The sequence below is a fragment of the Lonchura striata genome, chromosome Z (assembly GCF_046129695.1).
Source record: "Lonchura striata isolate bLonStr1 chromosome Z, bLonStr1.mat, whole genome shotgun sequence".
In the NCBI taxonomy this organism is placed as follows: Eukaryota; Metazoa; Chordata; class Aves; order Passeriformes; family Estrildidae; genus Lonchura; species Lonchura striata.
This window is the reverse complement of record NC_134642.1, coordinates 33,943,476-33,966,642: the sequence shown is the minus strand read 5'-3', so window position 1 is coordinate 33,966,642 and position 23,167 is coordinate 33,943,476. Positions and strand designations below refer to the sequence as shown.

The window sequence follows — 23,167 nt, the reverse complement described above, 5'->3', positions numbered from 1 at the left end:
CTTTCAATCAATCTCTCTTAGCAAGCTTTCTTCTCAGTATTATGTTTCATTTTCCTAAATTTTCTGGGGGAGTAGTCTGGCTTTAATATCTATTTCAATTTAAGTTACTTTTAAAAAATCCTGACATCTTTTTTCCTATAAGATAGCAACCACTTGATGACAACAAGATGTATCATTTTGTATGGCTTTATTTAGGCACTAGATCCACATGGCAGACATATCACTATATGGGAGATTTTGTTGCAGAACAGCTGCATGACATGATTGCATATGTTTGACTTGATGATTTTACAGTGGACATCTGTCTTGCTCCAGAGCTCTCCATAATTATCTGATCATGCAAATGTTCCCTACTGCTTCAGGGATCCCCTTTGTACATTGAAATCTCTGGGTGCTGTTAGGCCTTCTTAGTCCTTTATTGAGGATAAATAAAGGGGCCGCTTTATTGGCTTCCTGAATATCAATAAGTAAGAAATTATTATATTTCTCTTAGGAATTTATTTACAGAGCAAAGTGAGTATCTTTGAGAATAACCAGTTTTCTTTTGAGCTCCAAAATTCCCTGAAATACAGAAGACCAGAGTTAAATACTAATTTCCTCTGTGTACGCCACAAGTTTATGTGTGTGTGTGTAAAACAAAAGAGATTTGGTAGATGGGGTGGCCTTAGAACATGCCCAAACATAATGCACTCACAAGGAGCTGCACCTATATTACTGAGAAGGGGAAGAACAAAGGTTCTCTTAAATGGAAGAAGGAATCATATATCTAAGGATAAAAGTCTTATAGCACATCATGAAGTTGTAACACACTTCTTTAGAAAAGGCCCATGGTCCACTGTTTCATTCCATCCACTTAAGAAAATCCCACAGTAATAAAGTAGGCAATGTTTTCCTGTAAGTATTCACACCTTTCCCAGATAAGACAGGCATGAAAGATCTCATCATAGCATGTTTCTTCTGTATTTATTTCAAAAGCACAGTGAGATCTGAGGATTATTTGCAGTACACCAAAAGTTATAAAAGCCTAAATGGATGTTTAGAGAGACACACTTACATAGAGTACCACCGAAATTGGAAAATTACTTGAAATCACTACGTGGAATGATTTTCAGTTGTTCTGCAAATCAGAGGAAAAACGTAGGGAATACAAAGATCTAAGAATAAAAAATATTCTTTAAGCACTTTCATAATATGGTCCAATGTTATTTCATGCAGTCATTTCTAATGATGATTGGAATCCTGCATATTTCACTTTTCACAATAAGATTAAGAAACAGCTTTGAAATCATTAGCGAGTGTTGGGACTGCAGTCTCTACATCCAAACAGCTCCCTTAAGTTATGTGAAGAATCACAGTGCATCTTCGTACAAGGCAACCTGTGCTACAGAGCTCTCAGGAGCTCTGCCGCCGTCTTCTGAAGTATCTCCTTCCTCTGTTTTGAACAAGAGGAAAGTGAAAGGTCAAATACAGGTTTTATGGAGGAAGCACACAGAAGGCAGACATGGCAAATCTACTGAAAAAAGTAAGGGTCTGGTCATTTGAATTATTAGCCTCATGTTCCCTTCTTAGAATTTGTTTTCAACAGAGAAGTTGTTTAGATGAGTGAGAATGGACTATTATTTGTTTGTAATTAATGACTAGATTTGGATTGTTTCAACAACATTGTGAAATGCTTTTTTCCCCTAACATTTTTAAACAGTTGGTAGCTCATTCACATCTGTGTTGTTTAAATAGTTACATAAATTATCCTGATTTCTTTCAAACGACAGTATCATATTAGATGTTAGAAACTAACTTAGGAAAGTTGAATTACTTCTACACAACCCATTCTGAAGTACTGACAGATTCTTGCATGGGGCATGCATCTCTAATGAAAAATTCCTGAAACTGGAATTTGTTTCATCCACTGCCTTTCATTGGCTTTTGAAGATCTCCAAGAATGGAGACTGCACAGCTACTCTGAGCAGCCTGTTACAATGCCTGATAAAGCTTTACAAAAAACTTGCTTTAGCTTTATCTAAAATCTTGGATAAAGTTTAGATAAAGTTAATAATGTATGTGAGAATGAAAGTACTGACTGACCTCCAAAGGTCCTTTTAAACCATCTGCTTTGGTTCATCTAGCTAAAGCATGTATTTTCCAGAGCAGATTTAAGACTGTAATAAAGAAACCTAAGGATTATTTGGTTCAGTGTTAGCTGGGTATTTACTTCTTTTAATGCTTTATTAAAGTCTTCCTTTTATTACTGCTAGAATATTCTAGGAAAGGACTAAGTTGCATTTTAATAATGCAAAAGTTCTGCTACTGTAACAGTAGAGAAATAAGTTGTTTAAGGAATTCAGCATGTACTTTTATTACAGACATTTAATATTATGAGATCATGAGTCATTAACAAAAGTGGTTATTATATTTAAGGATCTGATTAAAAGAAGTGTAATAAAAATGTGATACCATATTTGAAGACTGGAATAAAGAAAATGTCAGTCCTCTCTTCAAGAAGGGCAAGAAGGAGAGGATCCAGGTAACTCCACCCTCGTCACCCTCACCTTGATCTGTAGAAAGGTGATGAAGTAGCTAAGCCTCAAAACCATCTTCAGGCACATTAAGGACAAAAACATCTTCACAAAGAGTCAGCATGGTTTCACCACTGAGAATTCACACTTGACTGACTTGATTATCAACTTCTTTGAGGAAGTGACTGGTCTGGTAGATGAGGGGAGAGCAGTGGGTATTTTCTGCCTGAATGTGAGTAAGGCTTTTGACAGTGTGTGCCATAAGATCCTTTTAGACAAGTTGTTGATGCGTGGCCTGATTGAGGAGATGGTCTGAAAACTGGCTGGATGTCTGGGCCTCGAGTGTGATGTTCAGCTGGGTAAAGTCTACTTAGAGGTCAGCAACTCAGTGGTGTACCCCAGGTGTCAGTAGTGGGTCCAGTCCTGTTTAGTACCTTCATTAATCACCTAGATGATGGTGCAGAGTGTCTTCTCAGAGAGTTTGCAGATGGTGGAAAAAATGGATATGTGTGTCGTACTCCAGAGCGATGGGTGCTGTACAGAGGGACCTCGACAGCCTGGAGTAGTGGGATGTCAAGAACATCATGCAGTTCAGCAAAGAGAAATGCAAAGTCCTGAAGGTGGGGAGGAAGAAACCCAGGCACCAGTGTATGCCGGGGCCCAGCCAGCTGGAAAGCAGCTTGGCTTGGGCAGACAAGGACACCAGCTTGGACACGAGAAAGCAATGTGTACTTGTGGTATGGAAGGCTAATGGTGTTCTGGGCTACATGAAATGGTAAAAACTGTCTAAGTGTGTGGAGAGATGTGATGTTGCCCCTGCACACTGCCCTGGTGAGGTCACACTGTGCCTGTTCTGTGCTCCTGAGCACGAGAAAGGGATGGTGCTACTGGAGAAAGTCCAGTGAAAAGTCACTGAGATGATTAAAGGGGCTGGAGCACATCACACAGGAGGAAAGGCTGAGAGCCTGGAAAAAAGAAGGCATGGGTGGGATCTTACTAATGTCTATAAATATTTGAAGGAAGGGTGCAAAAAGGATGGGGCCAGGCCCTGTATGGTGTGTTCATTGGAATGACAAGGGGCAGAGGATACAACCTGAAACACAGGAGGTTTTAGTGGAACAACAGGAAACACTTTTTACCTTTTTCACCTTTTCTGAATGTGACTGAGCATAGGAACAAGTTGTCCAGAGAGGTTGTGGAGTTCACTTCCATGGAGAAATTCCAAAACTGTCTGCTCAGGGTAGCTGGCTCCAGGTGACCATGCTTGAGCAGGGATGTTGGACTAGATGACCTGTGTAGATCCTTGCCAACTTCAATCTTTCTGTAATTCTTTGATCTTATTCAGCTTTTACATAGTGTAATTTGTAAAGCTGATATCTGTCTTGATGTTCTGTGCCTTCCCAAATTCCTCATTTGCAAAATACTAAGGCTATTAACAGAACAACATGAGTGAATGGGTTTTAGACACCTATGAGACAATTATACAAAACAAAATAATCTCAGAATATATTCAATGAGGTAAACAAAAGACAATCTGTGTATCAGTTTTCCTTTTTTTTTAGTAAAGAAGTCTCCATAGAGTGCCATCTTGTGTTGAAACCTCAGACTGAGACCTCCTTAGAACAAAGAAAGGATTAGTAAAAAAAAATCAACAATATTAAATATTACAGCTAGTTTCTTTGAAATTTGTACAGCATACATTTCTGCTATTTAATGTTTTCCCCATAATATATGAACAGTAAAATATCATAAAGCAATATCTGAAATATCTGTTCCTATTATTTAGCTGTAAAAATAAGCATAGTCCTGTCATTCTGATAAATTTTTTTCCATTAGTGAGCTTGCATTTTTTTAAACTATTTTTTGTCTCAAAGTGCTCTCAGTTATATTTTGTTTACTATGGGTGAAGTCTTGCCCTTTGTGGAGTCTTGTTGACTTGAAGAGGTCTTGGATTTCTCTGTGTTTTGAATACAAGAGTCTTAGACACCACAGAAAACACAGGAGCATTGAGTATGCTGCTTAGTCCTAGGAAATTTCTTGAACAGAATAAACATCACTGAACTGTGGAGAAAAGTGTAGGTGTACAAATATGTTTAGTCAACTGGAGTTAAGCCAAGATGCTTATGGAATTCCAAGATTTTTGTGGAATAACACTGTGGTCTTTCTAATCCTTATGCCAAAATATAGGCTGGTTTTATCTCTTTTTATGAAAAAAGCCTTTCCAGCTACAACCTGTATGTTAATAGAATAGATTTCAAATAATGTATATTTTACTGACAGAGTAAAAAGACTGCAGTATAGCTTTTCCTGTTGCCAACAAGTTACCAAATGCAGCATCCCCATCTAGCATTCTATAAAGCTTGTTTGTTCACCATTTTTTTTCTGTATCTGTGAAGTAAAAATATATTTTTTGAAAGTGTGTAAGTTGCAAAAAAAAAAAACCCAAAAAACCCAGAAAAAACCCAAAAATTCTCCAGAAATCCCAGAAAATAAAATTTGGATCAGGCAAAACAAAGCCAAAGAGAACAAGTGACATTTCTTACTTGCTACAGACTATTCTCGTCTTTCTTCAGGTTGTACCTGATCACCACTATGGTATCTCCCATGTCTTTGAGCTGCATGTTCCATGTAACACATGAATACTGATAAACTATTCAGAGAGTTTACCTTACAGTAAAACTAAGACTTGGCATGGTGGAAAGTAGGAAACAGAACAGAGATTTGAAGTTACATTTTGCCTCCTCATCTGTTACTTTCATTAAGAAAAATGGGATGGTCACTAATGGTTTCACCTTCACCATTTACTGCATTTGCTGTATGTCAGGCAATGAGCCTTGCCTGAAGCATCTCCTGTTAAATCAATAGTTTTATAGATGTGTCAGTCATGTTACAGCCTTTTTAGTGTCTGTGTTACATCCCTCAGAACACAGGACTAAGTGTGACACATTGCTTTGAGCACAACTGCAGCCCACATTAGAAAGTTGCTAGATCGATACAGACTATGAAAGTTTCAGATTTTTCAAATCGAAAGAATGTCTAGAAAATATTTTAGGTAGTGTATTAGTCTAGGAAGCAGGATATGTCATAGTGCGTAGGCAGTTTGTGTGTCTGCCAGTCTCAGTCACTGCAGAAAGAAATTACATTTGCATTGTAACACACAGGAACTCTGTGCTTTTTTTCACCACAGCAGCAGTTGGGTGGGAGATACTGATCATGCAAAGAATGGGGGTGGCTAAAGGAAAAGTCTGAAAACTTCAAACATTCAGAAGATGCTTTCTAGTTCTGTCATTGTCTTCTGCCTCCAAGCATTTGCAGTCTCATGTTAACTGCCTATTTCTTCTTATTTTTTTCTGTTTTTTCCCCACTGGAATAATGATCCTTCTAATAATGTTTTAGCACCCAATGGTTTTCACTTAGCTAATAGTTCTGTGAAGACCAATGGCTTTATGTTAGTTTTCTATTTTCGAGAGAAAAACTAAAGTCTATGTAAGACCCTGGTAGTTGTTGTTGCTGAAAGGAATTACAGTTGTCTTCTTTAGGAAGCAAGAAAGTCCCCCAGCCAGTCAGCTCGTATACTCAAGGTGGTGGTTGTAATCTGTGGAACTTTGTGCACCTAGGATGAAATTCATATTAAGAAATAAGTATGTGTGTAAGCCCTATTTTGTTGTGTATTTTCCCCTTGAAAACAATGGGAGATAGTAATCCAGGAAGAGGTAATTAATCTGTACATTTGTGGTTGTGAATTCCACATCAGTAAGAATACATTCATTGAACATTTCAAGTACAGACACAAAAATTCTTAGAATGTTTTGCTTGTTGAATGTTATATATAAATGAACCACAGTTAGAGTATCCAAAGATGACATGGGAACAACATAGCTTTTATAAATGTGTCAGTGCTGTTCTTGTTTGTTTAGTGTGGCTAGGGACATTTCTCATATTTACGATCTGTTCCCATCCCAAAGGCATGCATCCTATGAGAAGAGCAGAGTGGACACCATATAAAGGGAAACATGCAGTCAATATGCAAAACATTAGCAGCAGAGTGGGCAGCCTTGAATCCCAGTTTCCCTGTAAAGCTTGTGTTTTTCTTTAAACTCTGCCTTTTAGAATTGATTTATTAATTAGTTTTCATATGTTTTTGTTGGTTCTAGTGTGCACAATTGGAGGCAAAACATAAGTAAGGAAATTTAACACTGAATATGTAAGTCATAGTGTGACAAATAAGACACCTCAAACATTTGCTTCTGAATTGCAAGCTAGTATTTTCATTTTGTAGGGATTTAAACAATACAAATGGTTGAGCTTAACTAGTGACTGGAGTAGTGAAATTGCTACACCAATGTCTCTTAGAATACATTGGTAACACCTATGGGAGATGTAAGTTAAAAACATCTTATTTTGATTAATTGAGACAATTCCAGAAACAGAATTCAAAACTACTTTAAAATTACTCTAGGGTATGCTAAAAGGCATCACACTAGATACATGAAGACAGACTGTTGAAATGTCCCTTTAGCTATAGGGTTGGGATTATTTTCCCCATTTTATTGTTTTGACAAAATTTATAGTGGATGGAAAGGTTCATTAAAAACACAAAATGAGAAAAATTGTATGGATCCTAGCAGAAGTATCTGTTCCACTTCAGAGCTGAAATTCTTCTGTCTTGCTTGCCCTTCCTTATATCTAGAGTTGTCTAGTGTCAGCCTGAGGAAAAAAAAAAAACAAAACAAACAAACCCCCGATCCAAAAAAAAAAAAAAAAAAGAGAGAGAGAGAATCAAAAAATCCCACACACAAAACAAAACAAAAAAAACCCCTCACACACGCAAAAAAAACCAAAACCAAAAAGACACCAAAAAATTTTCCAAAGTCAAACATAAGTGCAACGTCTGTTTTCCTAACTTCCCTCTTCAGATGCTCAGACAGTTCTGGGATCATAACAAAGGGGCAGGAAAAAGAGAAATGGTGACAAACTGTGTGTTCCTTTACCATCATTTACTTTCAAGATAACTTACTTTGCTGAGACTGTAAACAAAATATCAAAAATAAGTCCTTTTTTTACAAGTTTTCTTCATGACCAGCATGGCCAAATTTAGATTGCTCAGCTATTCCAGAATTATTCCTTGCTTTGAAATAAAGAAAGTATGTGTATTCTGTTGATTGGGATAGTTGCCCCACTGAACAAATGATTTAACCATCTTCTAAATGAGGAAAACCCAAGAATAATGACAGTAATAGATACTTCATGTCCAGCTTGCCATGGCACAATGAATTTGATCGTGTTTGGCTTCATCTGCTGCCTAATACAATGTAACATGACAGATAAACTAAATCAAATGGGTGACATTATCAGATTTGAAAGATGTTAGCTCTTGTAAAGCAAATGAAGTGAGACTGTATCAGTCGAGAAGATTTCAGATGTTTATTGAGGTCTTGAATGTTTGAAACCCAGCAAATAAATGTTTTAAGTGCTGCAAAGCAAGTGACTGTATGCTTATTACTGGGAAAGCTGTTGCCTGAAACAAGATCCAGCTAAATTTTAGGTTTTCTTTGTGTGTTTAATCAATTTTTTAATTTCTGCAAGTGCTTTGTAGAGGCAGTGGCTTGAACTTTAAATCATACTACTACAAATGCTTTTGTACTTGTTGTGGTCACTAGACTCAGATCTTTCAGTTACGAAGATAAGTTTAAGTTTCAGTGAGCTAGGATTTAATACTATGCATTCGAATAAATAGTATCCAGAAAGTATTTTTGATTGTTTTCAGCATTGTCATAACAGGTTGTATTTATTGGGTAATTTTAAGGAAGGTTTTAATTAGTGTTTCTTTCAACTATCTGTTCATTTTGAATACTTGTAACAATTCATGATATGATATTACTTGACCCTTTATAAAGTTGGTCTGCTAATTATCTTTCAATAAATAAGATGGAGTTGCTGTAAGGGTTGTAAACAGTTAGGAAGCTCACGAAGACGTGCCTATTTTCATTACCTAAAGCTGCATTCCTTTTTGCTTCTGCTTTTTTTGCTTTACGAAGGCAAAAAGTTCAGTTCTCACACAGTATGCAGTTTAGATAAAATGTTTTTTTATTTGTGATGCCATCATAAATTATTTTTTAATAGGGAAAAGTTGGTTCAACAAGTAGGGGGTTTTATTATTTAATAGCTGAAAAAAGACTTGAAGCGTCTTTATTTCTTAAAATAAGTAGGCTTCAAAATATGGCCTTCATGTTGTAAAAATGTAATGGATTTTCATATAGTCTACCAATGATTTGTTAAATTGTCAAAAATTAAACATAGCCTCTTCAAGAAATTTGTCTTCCAGATTAGATTTTTATGTGTGTTCTGAACAGCAGTGCAAGAAGCTATGACAAATAAACCTGCATCCATTAGCTTCAGGATTTGTTCTCTATTACGTTTAATTATGTAGGAAGTTTTCAGATTGATAGTCTCAAGAAAATTTGGGTACTATGCCTGTAATTTTGGTTTTGTAGCTGTGCTGGGATTTCTTTTAAATGTAGCCTCTCTGAATACTTGTGAGGTTTAGAGTTCTTCACTTTTGCTCTTCAAGTTATTAAAATGTTTCTGTAATGTATTTTCCTCAATAAGTGATATGTATTAATTATTTGAAATTAGTGTTGCAGTTAAAATATGAATCATTGGCATTAATTAGGGTTTTGTTGTAGGTCATGACATGATAAAAACAAGAACTCAAATTAGAACAGAAATAAAATTAACTTTCTTTTTTTGTATAGCCCACTGTTTGTGAACGGGAACTCTGTGTATTTGCTTTCCAAACATTAGGAGTGATGAATGAAGCTGCTGATGAAATTGCAACTGGGGCACAGGTAGGATTATCTGATGTTTTCTGTAGTTTACTCAGTCCTTCCTGTCTCTTCCAGTATGTGTTTTGACTTGTATGCCCCATATAAGTACTGTTGGTATTATTTATTTGTCCACTATTTAGCTGTAAATGCACTGGGTTATGCATGGTGCATTCAAATAGTATTAATGAGATGTTTCCATTGTTTTGCTTCCATGTAATTAGAGCAACTGCTTTTGTGCCCTGTTGTATTCAATTAGGTCACCTGGGTTGTTAATAAAGGCAGCCATTGTAATTTGGAGATAATTCACCTAATGAGCCATTACTACTCTCATGCAATTAATAAGTTACTTCCTGTTCATGGTCTTGGAATGCAGGGATCCACTGAGCACCTGTTGTTGCAATCACTACATAGCAGTGGGGAAGTCCTTACTGATATTAGTACACAGGGTTCTTACTTTTTCTCAAGGATCAGAAATTTAATATAAGCCTGCTTCCTGACTCTAAATTCAATTACTGATGTAGTTATAACCCTGTCATTGTTATCATAAAGTATTTTAAATTACACTTCCAAATCACTAAACTAATGTTTCATTAAAAACAGAAGTTAAAAGATCTTATGTTTAAGGTCCCTTTAAGATCTTGCAGTAAAAGTCTGCATATCTTAAGGAAAAGTACATTTGAATCCAATTTTCTGGTTACTGTGTTTCTACATAGTAAGCAACATGGGTGTTTTGGAAGAAAAAACCTTCAGTTTATTTAACTTTAACTAGCATTAGTGAGCATAGTCACTGGAAATTATTCAGGTAGGTGCCTGAATACAACCTCAAAGGCAGAAAGTTGCAACAGTGTAGATCAGCTTCCTCGCTTGAGAATATGAAGGTGGAATCAGAACAGCAGTGTTACATTGCACCCAGCCATGCCTTTCCCCCATTCCCCGGGATCCTGTGACTGATCAAGATAACCCTGGACCCCTCCTTCCTGCCCTGACAGGGTTGGCGGAGAGCCAAGACGCTCTCCCCGTCCAAAGCCTAGATAAACCTCTGACATTGCCTGTTCGTCCTCTTTGGCTCCTCTCTTTCCCTTGGACATCACAGAATAAAGAGAACTACACCATCATATATTGGGGTAAGAGCCTCTTTTGGAAATCCATGCCATCTCCTGATATTTCTCCCCTCAAAGCCTCAGATCTCTGGGCTAGCCTGATATTTAGGGGCTGAGAGGGGAGAAACATCACAGCAGTTCTTCATCTGATGTCTGAAGACCACTGGATTTGTGACCTCTACTTACCAATACTCTACTTACCAATACCAATCTAGTCTGTATCTCCCCCCTTCAGTATAAAACCTTTACCTCTGGTCCTATCCAAGCAGGTTCTGCTAAAAAGATTTTCCCTATATTGTCAAAGGTTTGCAATAAGGTTTCCCAAAAGCCTTCTTGTCTACAGGCTGAACAACCCCAGCTGTTTCAGCCTGTCTTCATCAGGAGGGCATTCCAGTCTTCTGATCAATTTTGTGGCCCTCCTCTGGACTTGCTCCAACAGGTGTAGTTCTTTCTTATGTTGCAGACCCCAAAGCTGAATACAGTGCTCAGGTGGACTCTCTATGAGGGCAGAGGGGCAGAATCCCCTCCCTCCCCTGCTGCCCACGGGGCTCTGGATGCAGCCCAGGACACGTTTGGCTCTCTGGGCTGTGAGTGCCATGGCCGGGCCATGTGCAGCCTCTCATCCACAGCACCCCCAAGCCCTTCTGGGCAGAGCTGCTCTGCGTCTGCTCATGCCCAGCCAGCCTGTGCTGATACAGGGAGTTACCATGACCCAGGTGAAGCTCCTTGCCCTTGGATTTGTTGAACTTTGTGAGATTTCCATGGGCCCATTTCTCCAGTACAGGTCCCTCTGGGTGGTTCCCTGTCCTTCAGGCACATCAGCTGCACCACTCAGCTTGTGTAAGGTGCAAATTTACTGAGAGAGCACTTGAACTCACTATCTGTGTCATTAAATAGTACTGGTTCCAGTATTGCCTCCTGAGGGACACTTCTCATCATCAGTGGCCATTGGGACATTGACCTCTACCATCTGGGTGCAACCATCCAACCAGTTCCTTATCCACAGAACTGTCCATCCATCTAATTGATCTCTCAAATTTAGAGAGAAGGATCTTGGGAGAGATTGTTTTAAAGACTTTACAGAATATAAATTACATCTGTAGCCCTTCCCATGTCCACTGATGTGGTCACTCCATCACAGAAGGCCACTGGGTTGGGCAGTTAGGACTTGCCCTCAGTGAAGCTGTGCTAGCTGTCCTGAATCTCCTCCCTGTCCTCCATGTGCTTTATCACAGCTTCCAGGAGGAGCTGTTCTATGATCTTCCCAGGCACAGAGGTGGCAGATCCATAGTTTCCAGAGCCCTCCTTTCTATCCTTTTTAAAAATAGGTGCAATATTTCCCTTTTTCCAGTCACCTCTGGCTTCACCTGACTGCCGTGCCTTTTGACTTGGCATAGAGAGTGGCTTGGCAACTCTATCAGCCAATTCCCTCAGGATTCTGAGATGCATCTTATCAGGTCTCATAGACCTTTCTATGTTCATGTTCCTCAGGGGCTCTCTAATCTTCACTGACAGTGGGAAGCAATTGCTTCCCTACTTCCTGTCTTGAGCTTCATCAACTCGAGAAGTGTGTGAAGGGGAGACTGCCAATGAAGACAAGCAAAAAGCTGTTAAGTTCCTTGGTCTTCTCATTATCTGCAGTTACCATTTTGCCAGTCATGTTCAAAGAGGGGTGCACTTTCTTTGACCTTCCTTTTCTGTTTCCCATGCCTTCAGAAGCCTGTTTGTTATTCTTTGCACCCTTGTCAAGTTCATCTCCAGTTGCACCTTGGCCTCCCTCACCTCATCCTGACACAAGCAGGCTATAGCCCTGTATTCTTCCTGGAATAGCTATCCCTGCATCCTTTGCCTGTGCATTTCCTTCTTTCCTTTTAGTCTTATCCGCAAGTCTGGAGTCATCCTTGCTGACATCTTGTCTTCCTTTCCTGATTTTCTACACATGGGGATTGAACCCCATGCACGCCATGGAAGGCATTCCTAAAGATCTGCCAGCTCTGATCTGTTCCCTCATCCCTGAAAACGGTTTTCCAGGGAGTCCTATTGAATAAGTCTTTGAACAGCTGGAAGGTTGCTTTCCTAAAATTAGTAAAGAATTAGGTATGAGCTTTTTTAACTGGAGCTGACTAAGTAGAGGAGAGGTGGCCCTGGTTAGCTCTCACTCTGTTTTATGTAAGTATCAGTGTTGCAAGCATGTGCAGAGCTTGCTGTAGATCTCTGGAGTGCCTCTACATTTACAGAGCTTTACTGTAGAATTCTGAAATGATTACAGCCTTAAGAGTGCATAAAAGAGTTAGATAAGGGGTTTTGTCTATTGTCCCCTTGGACCTAGGTAGCTAAATTCTGGTAAGTTTCACTGTAGCGATAGCATTGCAGACAGCTCACTGTATTGGATCTGACTGAGCTCCCCATTCCTGTTTGCAGAAAAAAATTCATCAATTCTAGAGTTTGATCCAAATGAGCTCTTTTTGTCATTAGTTTAGGACAGTGTGAATCATGGCAAAGACTGTCAGCACAGTGGTTATTTCCCTAAAAGCCTAGGAAGCTTAGGCTTACTAGTAAAAGGAAGGTGTTCACATTTTGTCTGATTAATCCTCCTCTAAATCATTTTGCCTAGTGAAGAAGCCTAAATACAGGTTCCCATCATTAGAAATCATATCCTATTTTGTCTTCTGTGCTTTCAGCTTGTTTCCTGAGGTGCACAAACCTACTTTGTCACTCCAAATAACCAAATGGCTTCTCCTTAATAATGATTGTTCTTTCTAAAACTTTTCATCCTGAACTCAAGTTGCCTTATATTAGTCATGTAGGCAAAATGCTTGAAAAGTAGATGACTGATTCCTTGATAGTTCCTGCTCCCGGTAAAGAGTCTCTTGAGAGTGAGAGGCACTGCCTGAGGGACTGATGTCGTAAGAGGAATTGTCATCAGCAAGTGTTGTTCTTGTCCTTCATGCAACTATTTTAATCCTTACTTACTCCAGTACCTCCAGTTGAGGAGGAGTTCATGCCCAGTTTTAAGGACATCTGGTAGATCCACAGCACTTCTCTTCCCTAGGAATGCATATGCAAGTCTCTCTTACAGGGTTTCTATGAGATTTACCTCCCAGTTTAAATTGTTTTGCATTTCATCAGTTCAAAACCAGGACCTCAGGGGAAATCAAGTGTAAAAAAAAGGCAGAGTTGGAAACAATCTAGGAGTCAACTGTTTAAAAGAGGGCTTAGGGATGGTGTCTGAGTAGAACTGTGCCAGTTTTAAAACAGTGTCCCATCAAGACTCAAAGCTGTCTTGCTTTATGATATGACAGTATCATAAAGCAAGACAGCTTTGAGTCTCTGCATCAAAAGATCTCAGGACTCAAACAGCTCTTACCTAGGACTGTTTTGCGACAGCAGACTAAAGTGCTTCTCAGAAGCAGGATGAACTCGTGCTCAATTTCACAGTAATACATTTACACAGGGACAACAAGTCTGCTGCCTCATCTGGTTGCTGATCTTTGTAAGTGCTAGTGTATATGCCATATTTCAAAACATTCATCTCACATAGAGATAGTTTAAACTGGAAAGTAATCAGATAACCATTGGGGAAGGGGTTATTATTTAAGTAATTTCATTTTTCAGTATATGTGAGACGTTTAGTAATTGCAACTAACAATATATTAAAACTGATGGAGAAAATTGTCCATTATTGCTGAAGGAGCAGAGGAGGAGAATGGCAGCTATATGACTCACCATAGCACAGTTCTTTTCCCCTTTCATCATTATTCTTATTTTCATTCTTAATCTCTAAAGGGTCATCATTTTTTTCCATCCAAATTATGAGATACAGTGACAGATGTAGAAAATCTTCTAGATAAGTGTGAGCTGTGAGATGAGATCTGATCTGTGTGGAGTTGTGAGGGCAACCAGGAATATCTACTAACTCCAGCTTGTCTCAGTTTTTCCTTTTTTTTTTTTGTGAAAAAGTTGTTTGCACACAGGAATGTTTTCGGAAGGTGCAGAAAAAACATGAGAAAATAAGTTAATCTGCAGCTACTTTTTAATGTAGCAGTTTTGGATTTCATTATGAGCTGGATTTGTATTTCACAGTTGCCATAAAGCTGCATTCTCTCGTGTCTATTATTGCTGTGTTCTATTTTTAACTTCTGAATTATATATTTTGAAACAATTACATGGGAATCTGTGTCTATGTACTTAGGTACCCACCTATGTGCACATTACACGCACAGTCCTGGGGAGAAATTGTGAAAATCAAAGATACTCAAAGAAGTATTGTAATTTTGTACAACAGGATGAAAAGAAGAGGATGCCCCAGTGTGAGCGGTGCAGATGACTGTTAAATCATTGCAGTATTCTGGATTTAGCAGAAACAATGTTTTCAAGTGTTTCTGTGATTACAGTCTTCAGGAGAAGACCAGAAAGTGGTGCAAATTTGACAGACTTTGCCTTGTTCTTGTTCTTTTACTGGCTGTACAGAGATACACAGATCTAGCACAGTTTCATTTCCTTAGTGGATAAATTTGATACAGGAATTCACGCGTGCACATGAGTAAGGAATACATCAACCAATATATTTGATGTTGTAAATAGGACCAGATACTGGTCCTCTTATATGCACATAGAATAATATGCCATGGCTGAACCGAAACTCTTTTGAGGTCAGTGGAAAAAATTTAGTCCTTAACTATCTCCTGTGGATAACACAGTTTGGGCAACATAGGTGACAGTGAAATACAATATAACTATAATGTGTAAGTAAAAAAAAAAGGCAGATTGGAGGATACATTATAAAGAAGATCAGAAGATACATTATAAGTACTTATAAAAGTACTTACTTTGAGTAAACATAATAAATATGTCTTTTTTTATCCCCAGGTAGTTGATCTGTTAGTATCTATGTGTCGGTCTGCATTAGAATCACCTAGGAAAGCTGTCATTTTTGAGCCATATCCTTCTGTAGTTGATCCTAATGATCCTCAGATGCTGGCCTTTAACCCCAGGGTAAGTAGCAACCTTTAATTGTGTCATCTCTTGATTTTAGTCATATATGAGATTTCAAAGCAAAGACTTCTCATGGAGGAGTCTCCTTTATTATGTGATACAGCTCCAGAATATAGCACAAGTGTGTTTTCAAAAATTGGCTGAGACCCAGAAGCTATTCTATACCACCTCACATCATTTCTGGGAGCAGGGGGAAGGGAGCCTCTACCAGGAAAAAATGGAAAAGAGTTCTCATTTTACTTGGTAGAGGGAGCAGTTGGATATTATTTGTTGCTGGTTTTCTTATCTCATTGCTGTTTCCAGCTGATTGTTCTTAGCTCAGCCTGTAATCTTTACCTTGTGCCTCCCAATGCTCTGTCCCACAGCAGGGGGAAAGTGGAAGGAGGAGAGGGAAGAGGACACTGAGCAGTGTTAAATCTCAGTGGGAACAGTAAATTGGAGAATACCATCCCTAAAACCATGACAAAATTGTAGGTTATGTTAAAGCTAAGAAACTCTTCTAACAGACAAATTCTAGATGCAAAATTTTATATTCTAAGTGTTTTTTTCTCAATGTGCACATTGGACACAAAATGAAAGATGGCCTTTGAAAGACAGAGGTCATGCAAGCCAGGGGATTTCCAGTCCGTCTTTTCATTCTTAGAAGTGTCATTGCTGTCATCTCATTTTCTCACTACAAGCAGTTATTTCCTTGTATGCAATTTTATCAGATGTTAATAGTTGAGTTCTGTGCAAGCATCAATTTTGAAATAAAGAATCATGCTTGCATTACCTGCTCCTTGGGCTCCTAATGCTGCCATTCGGGGAAGCTCTCAAGCCGTGAATATCCCATCTCCCTAAAGCCATCTTCCCAAAGGCACAGAGGAGAACTTAGCATGTCCTGCGCTGGGATGCATTTCACTCTCTCTGAACAAAGGCCAGCTAGCAGGAGTTCTTTGTGAGGAGAGGCTGAGGTGTTCTGCAATGTGTTGGCAAGACCCAAAGATGGGGAATAGTGAAGCTGCTGTGGAGAGTGAAGCATGGACTGTTTAGCTTGTTCACTCGGTACAGGTGGAGCTGTCTGGTAGTGGCTCCTAAGCAATAGGTCAGCAAAGATTGGGGTGAGGCAGAGGGACCACTGAAGGATTGATGAAGTTTTATAGATCTGCTAGCAAAGGAAACACACCTGTTTATATGCATTTTATTTAAAATCTGTTTGGGTCACTGTATTATTTACCCCAATAGCATGTTGTCCAAATAACTGCGTTTAGTTACAAATATTTGTTTAAAAATGAGCTGGTCTTTGGAGTGTTTTGGAGATCCCAGTGAAATTCAAAGAAGAAAGATCATAACAATATTTTTTCAAGGATTTTTTCTGGATGATGAATGAGAGTCTGTAGAAGAAATCTAAAAGTTAGAAATGTTTGAAAGAATTGGTTTGCCCAACATATCTCCTAGCTTCGGTTTTATACACACCCAGAGAATTCCGGTTTTTTAGAGCCAAATACTAATACTCTTTGAACTTCTTTGTGTATTTTATGCCACATCAGAAGAAGAACTATGACCGAGTCATGAAAGCATTGGACAGTATCACTTCCATCAGAGAGATGACACAGGTAAATTTAAAAATACTTACCTAACTGAATCACTGTTTCTAGATCTTGAAAGATTTTTTTTCTGCATATGATGAGTTGAGAAGTCAATAGTATAATTTCTTTCCTATATAACTGTAATGGTATTGAAGCGTTTATTCAAAATAACAAACCTGTCCCTAATGCCAGTTAAATAAAAGTAATGAAGTAGAACTCAGATCTTTTGAAGTTTAAATAAGAGATAATAACAGCAGAATGAGACATTTTAATGGGGTCATCACCAACTGCTGCATATCTGGAAGCTGCATATACCAAAGTCAGAGACTTTATTTCCAAAGCAAAAGAAATTGATCTTGTGTCAATGTTCTGAATGGTATTCTGAATGACATTATATTTATTTCTATTATAGCAAATTTTCTATCAACTAAGTATAGCTGGGGGCTTGGCAAGTTAGATCTCTTGGGTTTACTGTCATATTATTTCTCATGGCATATTTGATGGTTGTATTTCTGTTTATTTTTACACTCCTTTCCCAAACAACCCAGCTGATATTAAGTTGTTGTTTAAATCCCTTCCATATATCTTGTTTTTCCAACTGCTATATAAATGTATCCTCACAACAGTTTTCAATCTTATTCTGTGTATTAACAAAATACTTTGGGATTCTTGAGTGAAGAATGTATAGAGAGGAATAAAATAAATTGAAAATTAAAATTCACTCTTTTTTCTTGTTAATTTGTGCAATATTTTGTAAAAATTTTAGAAATCAGGTGTTTCTGTGATTTCTTATAATGTCTTTTAAAGATAAAAAATAATTACTATTCTGGTTTTTTAATGTTAAAATAGTTCTTGGACTTATGAACTTTAAAGTGATGGTTTGCATTGTGATTGAAATCAAGAACAATGTTCAAAGAAATTACAATATGACGTGGTATTTATACCTTGAAACAGTTGAAAATACCAAATGGATTAGTTTGAGTTTCTTTGAGAGACTTAATTTTGTGAAGTTCCAGTCCAATTTCGTAATCAAGAGCCACACAAAAATAGATATCTTCTTCTGTTCTCCTGAGATGACCAATGTTTGCTATAATATAGCCATTTTGCTGCTAATTATATGCTTACTATTTTACTCTAGGGAAAATAATTGCTATACTAATTCTTGTTGTCAAAACACACAACTCTACTAGGCTGTATATCAGCAAAACTGTGATTTAAACCTAATAATGTATTTCCTTTAATAGATGAAATCATGGGCAATGTAACATAAAAAATTCAACCTAGAAATAATGTCATTCCTCTTTCCTAGGCACCTTACTTGGAAATAAAGAAGCAGATGGATAAACAAGACCCGCTTGCACATCCTCTTCTACAATGGTATAAAGTTTATTCACATGAGATAATAATTATCAAATTATCATTTGTAATGAATAATCACTTGATCAGTGTAATGAGGTATAAGGTCAGCCTGATAATTAATGTTGGTGTTTTCAACTGCAGCTATTCTGGACTGTTTCAGGACCTCATCTGGGTCCTCTGATCTCATTTTCTAGTTAAGGTTTGGCCTACTTCCATGTGATAGGTTTAGAGGCATACAGCTGGGTGCTTTGTGATGGCCATTCATAACACATTTTTAACTTTGGTTTGGTTACTACATCTAATACATCTGTTTCTTATTTCAGGGTTATTTCTAGTAATAGATCACATATTGTGAAGCTACCGGTGAATAGGGTAAGTGTCTGTGAGTTTTCTTATTATTTTCTGGTTTTTTTAATTGCCTGCATTAGCATTTTAGGCGGGAGTTTACTAGCAAAATGTAGGTGTCTGCATTCAAACTGATTGCATGGACTCCTTTAATAGATAAGGCAGTTTTAGGTCATGATTTTTAGAAACATGTAAATATCTGAAATAGATCAATAGGTTCATAAAAAACCCATTTGAGATGAGTAACTCAAGTTCAGGTGTCTACCTTGTAATCATCTGGGATTAGGTGAGAGAAACATTGCTTTTTGTTTTGTTACCATATAGAATATTAGATGCAGAATTGTACTGAAAGCAGTGCACACAAACATACTGTTCAGGAGATCCACATATAAGTAACCTCTGTTTAAGGGCATAGTAATATGCAACCTTCCAAATAACCTTTATTCAAAGTTAGCTCTGATAGAATATTATCATGAAATTGTTCAGTTTAGTTATTAAAGCCATTTTAAATTGAAATCTAGTTTCCAAAAATTTCCATATGTTTCATAAACTGAAAGTCATCCTTACTATTTGATTTCAGCTTGAAATTGTGGCAGTGAGACCATTTTCAACTTAGTTCATGTAGTTATTTAGATGCAGTCATGTATTGTGTGGAAAAGCACAATACCTTAAGAATTGCCATCAGAGAATTACAATACTTTCATATTAATCAACTTCTCTTCACATGTGCACTCTTATATTTTACAGCAACTGAAGTTTATGCACACTCCCCACCAGTTCCTTCTTCTCAGCAGTCCACCAGCCAAAGAATCCAATTTCCGAGCTGCTAAAAATCTCTATGGAAGTACCTTTGCATTTCAGTGAGTATATATATTCCTAATAACCAAAGGTTATTGAAATGCCATGCTATTTTTTTTACTTCTGGCATTTGAGGTTTGCAGCTGTGAATCTACTGTTTTAAAGGATTTCTGATGTAATTTTTACATTTTACACTGTGAATTTTACCTGTTTCTTTTTCATTTTATTCAGTGGTTCACACATTGAAAATTGGCATTCCATCCTGAGGAACGGCTTAGTTGTTGCTTCTAATACGAGGCTGCAGGTAAATAAACAAAACAGATTTTAGCTAATCTGTTCATGCTTGGTTACATGTTAGTTTTGGCAAATTTTCAGGGGGTTTCATTCTAGTAGCCATATAGCTGGAAAAAGGGATGATTTCAAATACCATCTTGTTTCCTGTGAAAAAGTACTTTTTACTTTTCTGATGCAATTAAAATGAAGTAATGTGTCTGCTGTAACGTCTAGAAGATCCCTTTGTGGGAATCAGTGTTTCAGTTTTACGCTGCAGAGCAGCACCTCTAGGAGGCTTTGCTCGGTACTGCATAAAGGCAGCCAGTCGCGAGTGAAAGTTAGAGCCTAAACTGTCTCCGTGTCATAGGATCCAGAAACATGCTAGAGTTACAGGAACTGGGCTTGCAGCACTCTCTGCCTCTCTGATTTCTCTGGGAATGGAAGCATGAAGTGTGCTGGCCAGAAGGGATCAAGTGCAAACTTCTCAGACTGAATCATCAGACCACTATTGCAAAGTAGGCACTAGAGAGGGACTAGGGACTGAGGAGCTCTAATGCAGAGTATTTTAGCATTGTGGTTTTGGTAGCTCTTCCCAGAGCTGAGTCCATATCCCTTGAGGAGTTTCCCAGGCCATATTTGATCATGTACAGAAACACTCTTTGTAGACATCCTCCATAGTAATACTAGATTTAAAAACAGAAACCACAATTTTATATATAAGTCTTAAGTAGAATTTTGTGTGGGCATTCGGTTTTTTGTTTAGACATAGTTTCCAGGATATATATATATATATATATATATATATATATATATATATATATATGTATGTAATTTTTTTTACTCAGGGCATGATTTTTTAAAATACTTCTTTGAACACTGTTAATTACACAGAATAAATAAGTAGGGTGGGCAAATGTGCTGTGACCTGTTCCTGTAATAATTATTATTTTATCCACATTACCAAATTAATGCTAAGTAGTCACTCTGCTCTTTTTCAGCTCCATGGTGCAATATTTGGAAGGGGAATCTACCTTAGTCCATTGTCAAGCATATCATTTGGTTACTCAGGTGATATTTATAAATCACTCTAAAGTTGACAAATATAGGGGTGTATCTTATTCTACTGCTTCTTCTTACAGCTTTGCTGTTTAAAACATTATATTCAATTTAATTGTTGTTGACCATCTTTAAATTTATTTTTTAAAAAATTATATAAATAATAAGAAAACAGAAATTTACCTTGTTAAACACTGTCCTTATTTTTCAAGGTACTTAGAATTCTTAAACTTGTGCTTGAAGTAAATATTAGCTAATACTGAATGCTATATATAGTAGGTCTTGATGGTTCAGCTGAAATCCAACTTTGTGGTTTTTGTCAATACCTGCCTAAGTTCCATCTAACTTTACCTATGAATTCATGGTTTTTTACAACTTCATCTGACAAAACAAGTATTGATCAATAGACATGTTCAACCATGTGTATTTAAGAGTATTCCCAAGTATCACTATTATGTCAGGATTACATAGAAAGTACAGCTCAATGTGTTTATTTTACCCTGAGAAGGAACATAATTTGTCCCACCAGTGAACCGTAAAGTAAGTGTTGCAGAGTTTTCCATGTAAGAATTAAATATTAAACAATGCATCTTAAAGACAAAACACTTAGATATGTACATTGAGAAATTAAAGGGACTTTCTTCTTTTAGCTATGTGGTATTTACCATTTCTTCATATATGAAAGTGCAAGTATATAGTTTAATGTGTGTTCATGTGTATGTAGATAATTCTGAGAGTTTTAGTTATGCTTTCTGATACTCAGTGTGGTCATGTTTTAGGAGCTCAGCTTTTTGAGCTACTATTTGAGGAACTTCAACATCAGTTATCTCTGGATGCATTTTTAGCTTATCAGAGATTACATGAGTATGAAGGCTTCTTAGGTCTCACTAAATCTGGTGGTTGAAGTATCCTTATCTAACAAAATGTCTTTCTTTTTGGACAATACTGCTTTGTCAACTTCAGTGTGTTATTGCTCCTCTCTCTGCCTGTCTTGGCCTCTTCCATCCTGTTTCCTCCAGAAAGGAGGCTTGTGTTCCACTGAAGTGTGTAAATCCTTGTTGCCAACAAAAACCATGCAGGAGTCCTACACATTCCGTTCCTTCAAAGAGTTAAACTTCCCCTTAATTCAGTTGTATTTACCAAGTGCCAAATAATTGGAAGTGTTCAAGATGAGGTTAGATGGGACTCAAAGCAGCCAGGTCTAGAGGAAGGTGTCCTTACTCATAGCAGAGGGGTTGGAGCGAGATGATCTTTAGGTCCCTTCCAACACAAACCATTCCATGATTCTTTGAAATACAGGATGTTGGAAACTCAAGGAAGCTCATAGTATCATGCAAAACAGGAATTTAATTTAAACCAATATGAGGGATATGAATGAAATCTAAGGCACAAATGTATATGTTTCAGTTTCATGGAACTGGATCAAATAATATTTTATGTGTAGATAAGGAGATCAAACCAAGGTAGATTTCAAAACTTAAATCTCCTACTCATACAAATTATTTAGACTTCTAATAAAATTCCATAAAGGGCTAAAGATGAATATCTAAAGTTCTTTCTCTCATGATTTTTGCCTTCCCATTCACAGTAAATCAGACGTTCTATTTCAGCCTGAATATGGTCAAGTGGATTGAGGACATACTGACCTACAAGCCTGTTAAGCCACCACATAAGAATATTCCTGATCTGAATTCAGTAGCACTTAGGCTCAGGTTTATCTGCTTTTGCACCTACTTAATGCTAGCTTAACTTTGCTAAAGTCTTTGGAATACATGCAGAGGTATCTATAATTTACAGGATTTATATTGTGATATTCTGTAACAGAGTTAACTACCTTTTTGAGTGCCATGCAGAAGACTGTGATTCTCACTGTGCTAACTCTTCCATTCTCATACTTAACTCTGCTTTTTATGGTATTTATAGGCCAGGGTTCTTACATAATTTTAATATTCCTAGGGATGAACAAGAAGCAGCAGCAGAAGGTGTCAGCTAAAGATGAACCAGCTTCAGGCAGTAAGGGCAGTAATACATCACAGGTATGGATATCAGCCATCTCTGGAAGATGTGTGGGACTTATTACTGGGAATTCAGTAGCTGAAAGAGAGGTAATATTTCCTTTGTGCAACTTACCAGCGTTACTGCATTGAACGAAGTCAACAACTTCAGAGACTGCTCTAGTAAAAATGTATGGAGCATATTGCAGATCTTGTGCCATTCTTTTCTAAGCAGAAGATGAAAATTAAATACAGGTTTCATTATGGCCCCTAGCAACCCCTCTGAGTTTTAGACTTCAAGAACACTGATGCAAAACAAATTGAGAATGGCTATTGCTG

At 37.5% G+C, this 23,167-nt stretch overlaps 1 protein-coding gene across 2 annotated transcripts in view; it reads left to right on the top strand.

The window, feature by feature from the left end:
• The window catches only part of PARP8 (poly(ADP-ribose) polymerase family member 8), a 120,662-nt gene that overhangs the window by 83,117 nt on the left and 14,378 nt on the right, over window positions 1-23,167 (top strand). For both annotated transcript variants that reach the window (XM_021553888.2, XM_021553889.2), the window contains 9 exons: window positions 9,269-9,361; window positions 15,310-15,435; window positions 16,965-17,030; window positions 18,313-18,380; window positions 18,686-18,734; window positions 19,455-19,567; window positions 19,737-19,809; window positions 20,777-20,846; window positions 22,791-22,870. In XM_021553888.2, coding sequence (XP_021409563.1) covers window positions 9,269-9,361; window positions 15,310-15,435; window positions 16,965-17,030; window positions 18,313-18,380; window positions 18,686-18,734; window positions 19,455-19,567; window positions 19,737-19,809; window positions 20,777-20,846; window positions 22,791-22,870 — 738 coding nt within the window. The remainder of the gene's footprint in view (window positions 1-9,268; window positions 9,362-15,309; window positions 15,436-16,964; window positions 17,031-18,312; window positions 18,381-18,685; window positions 18,735-19,454; window positions 19,568-19,736; window positions 19,810-20,776; window positions 20,847-22,790; window positions 22,871-23,167) is intronic.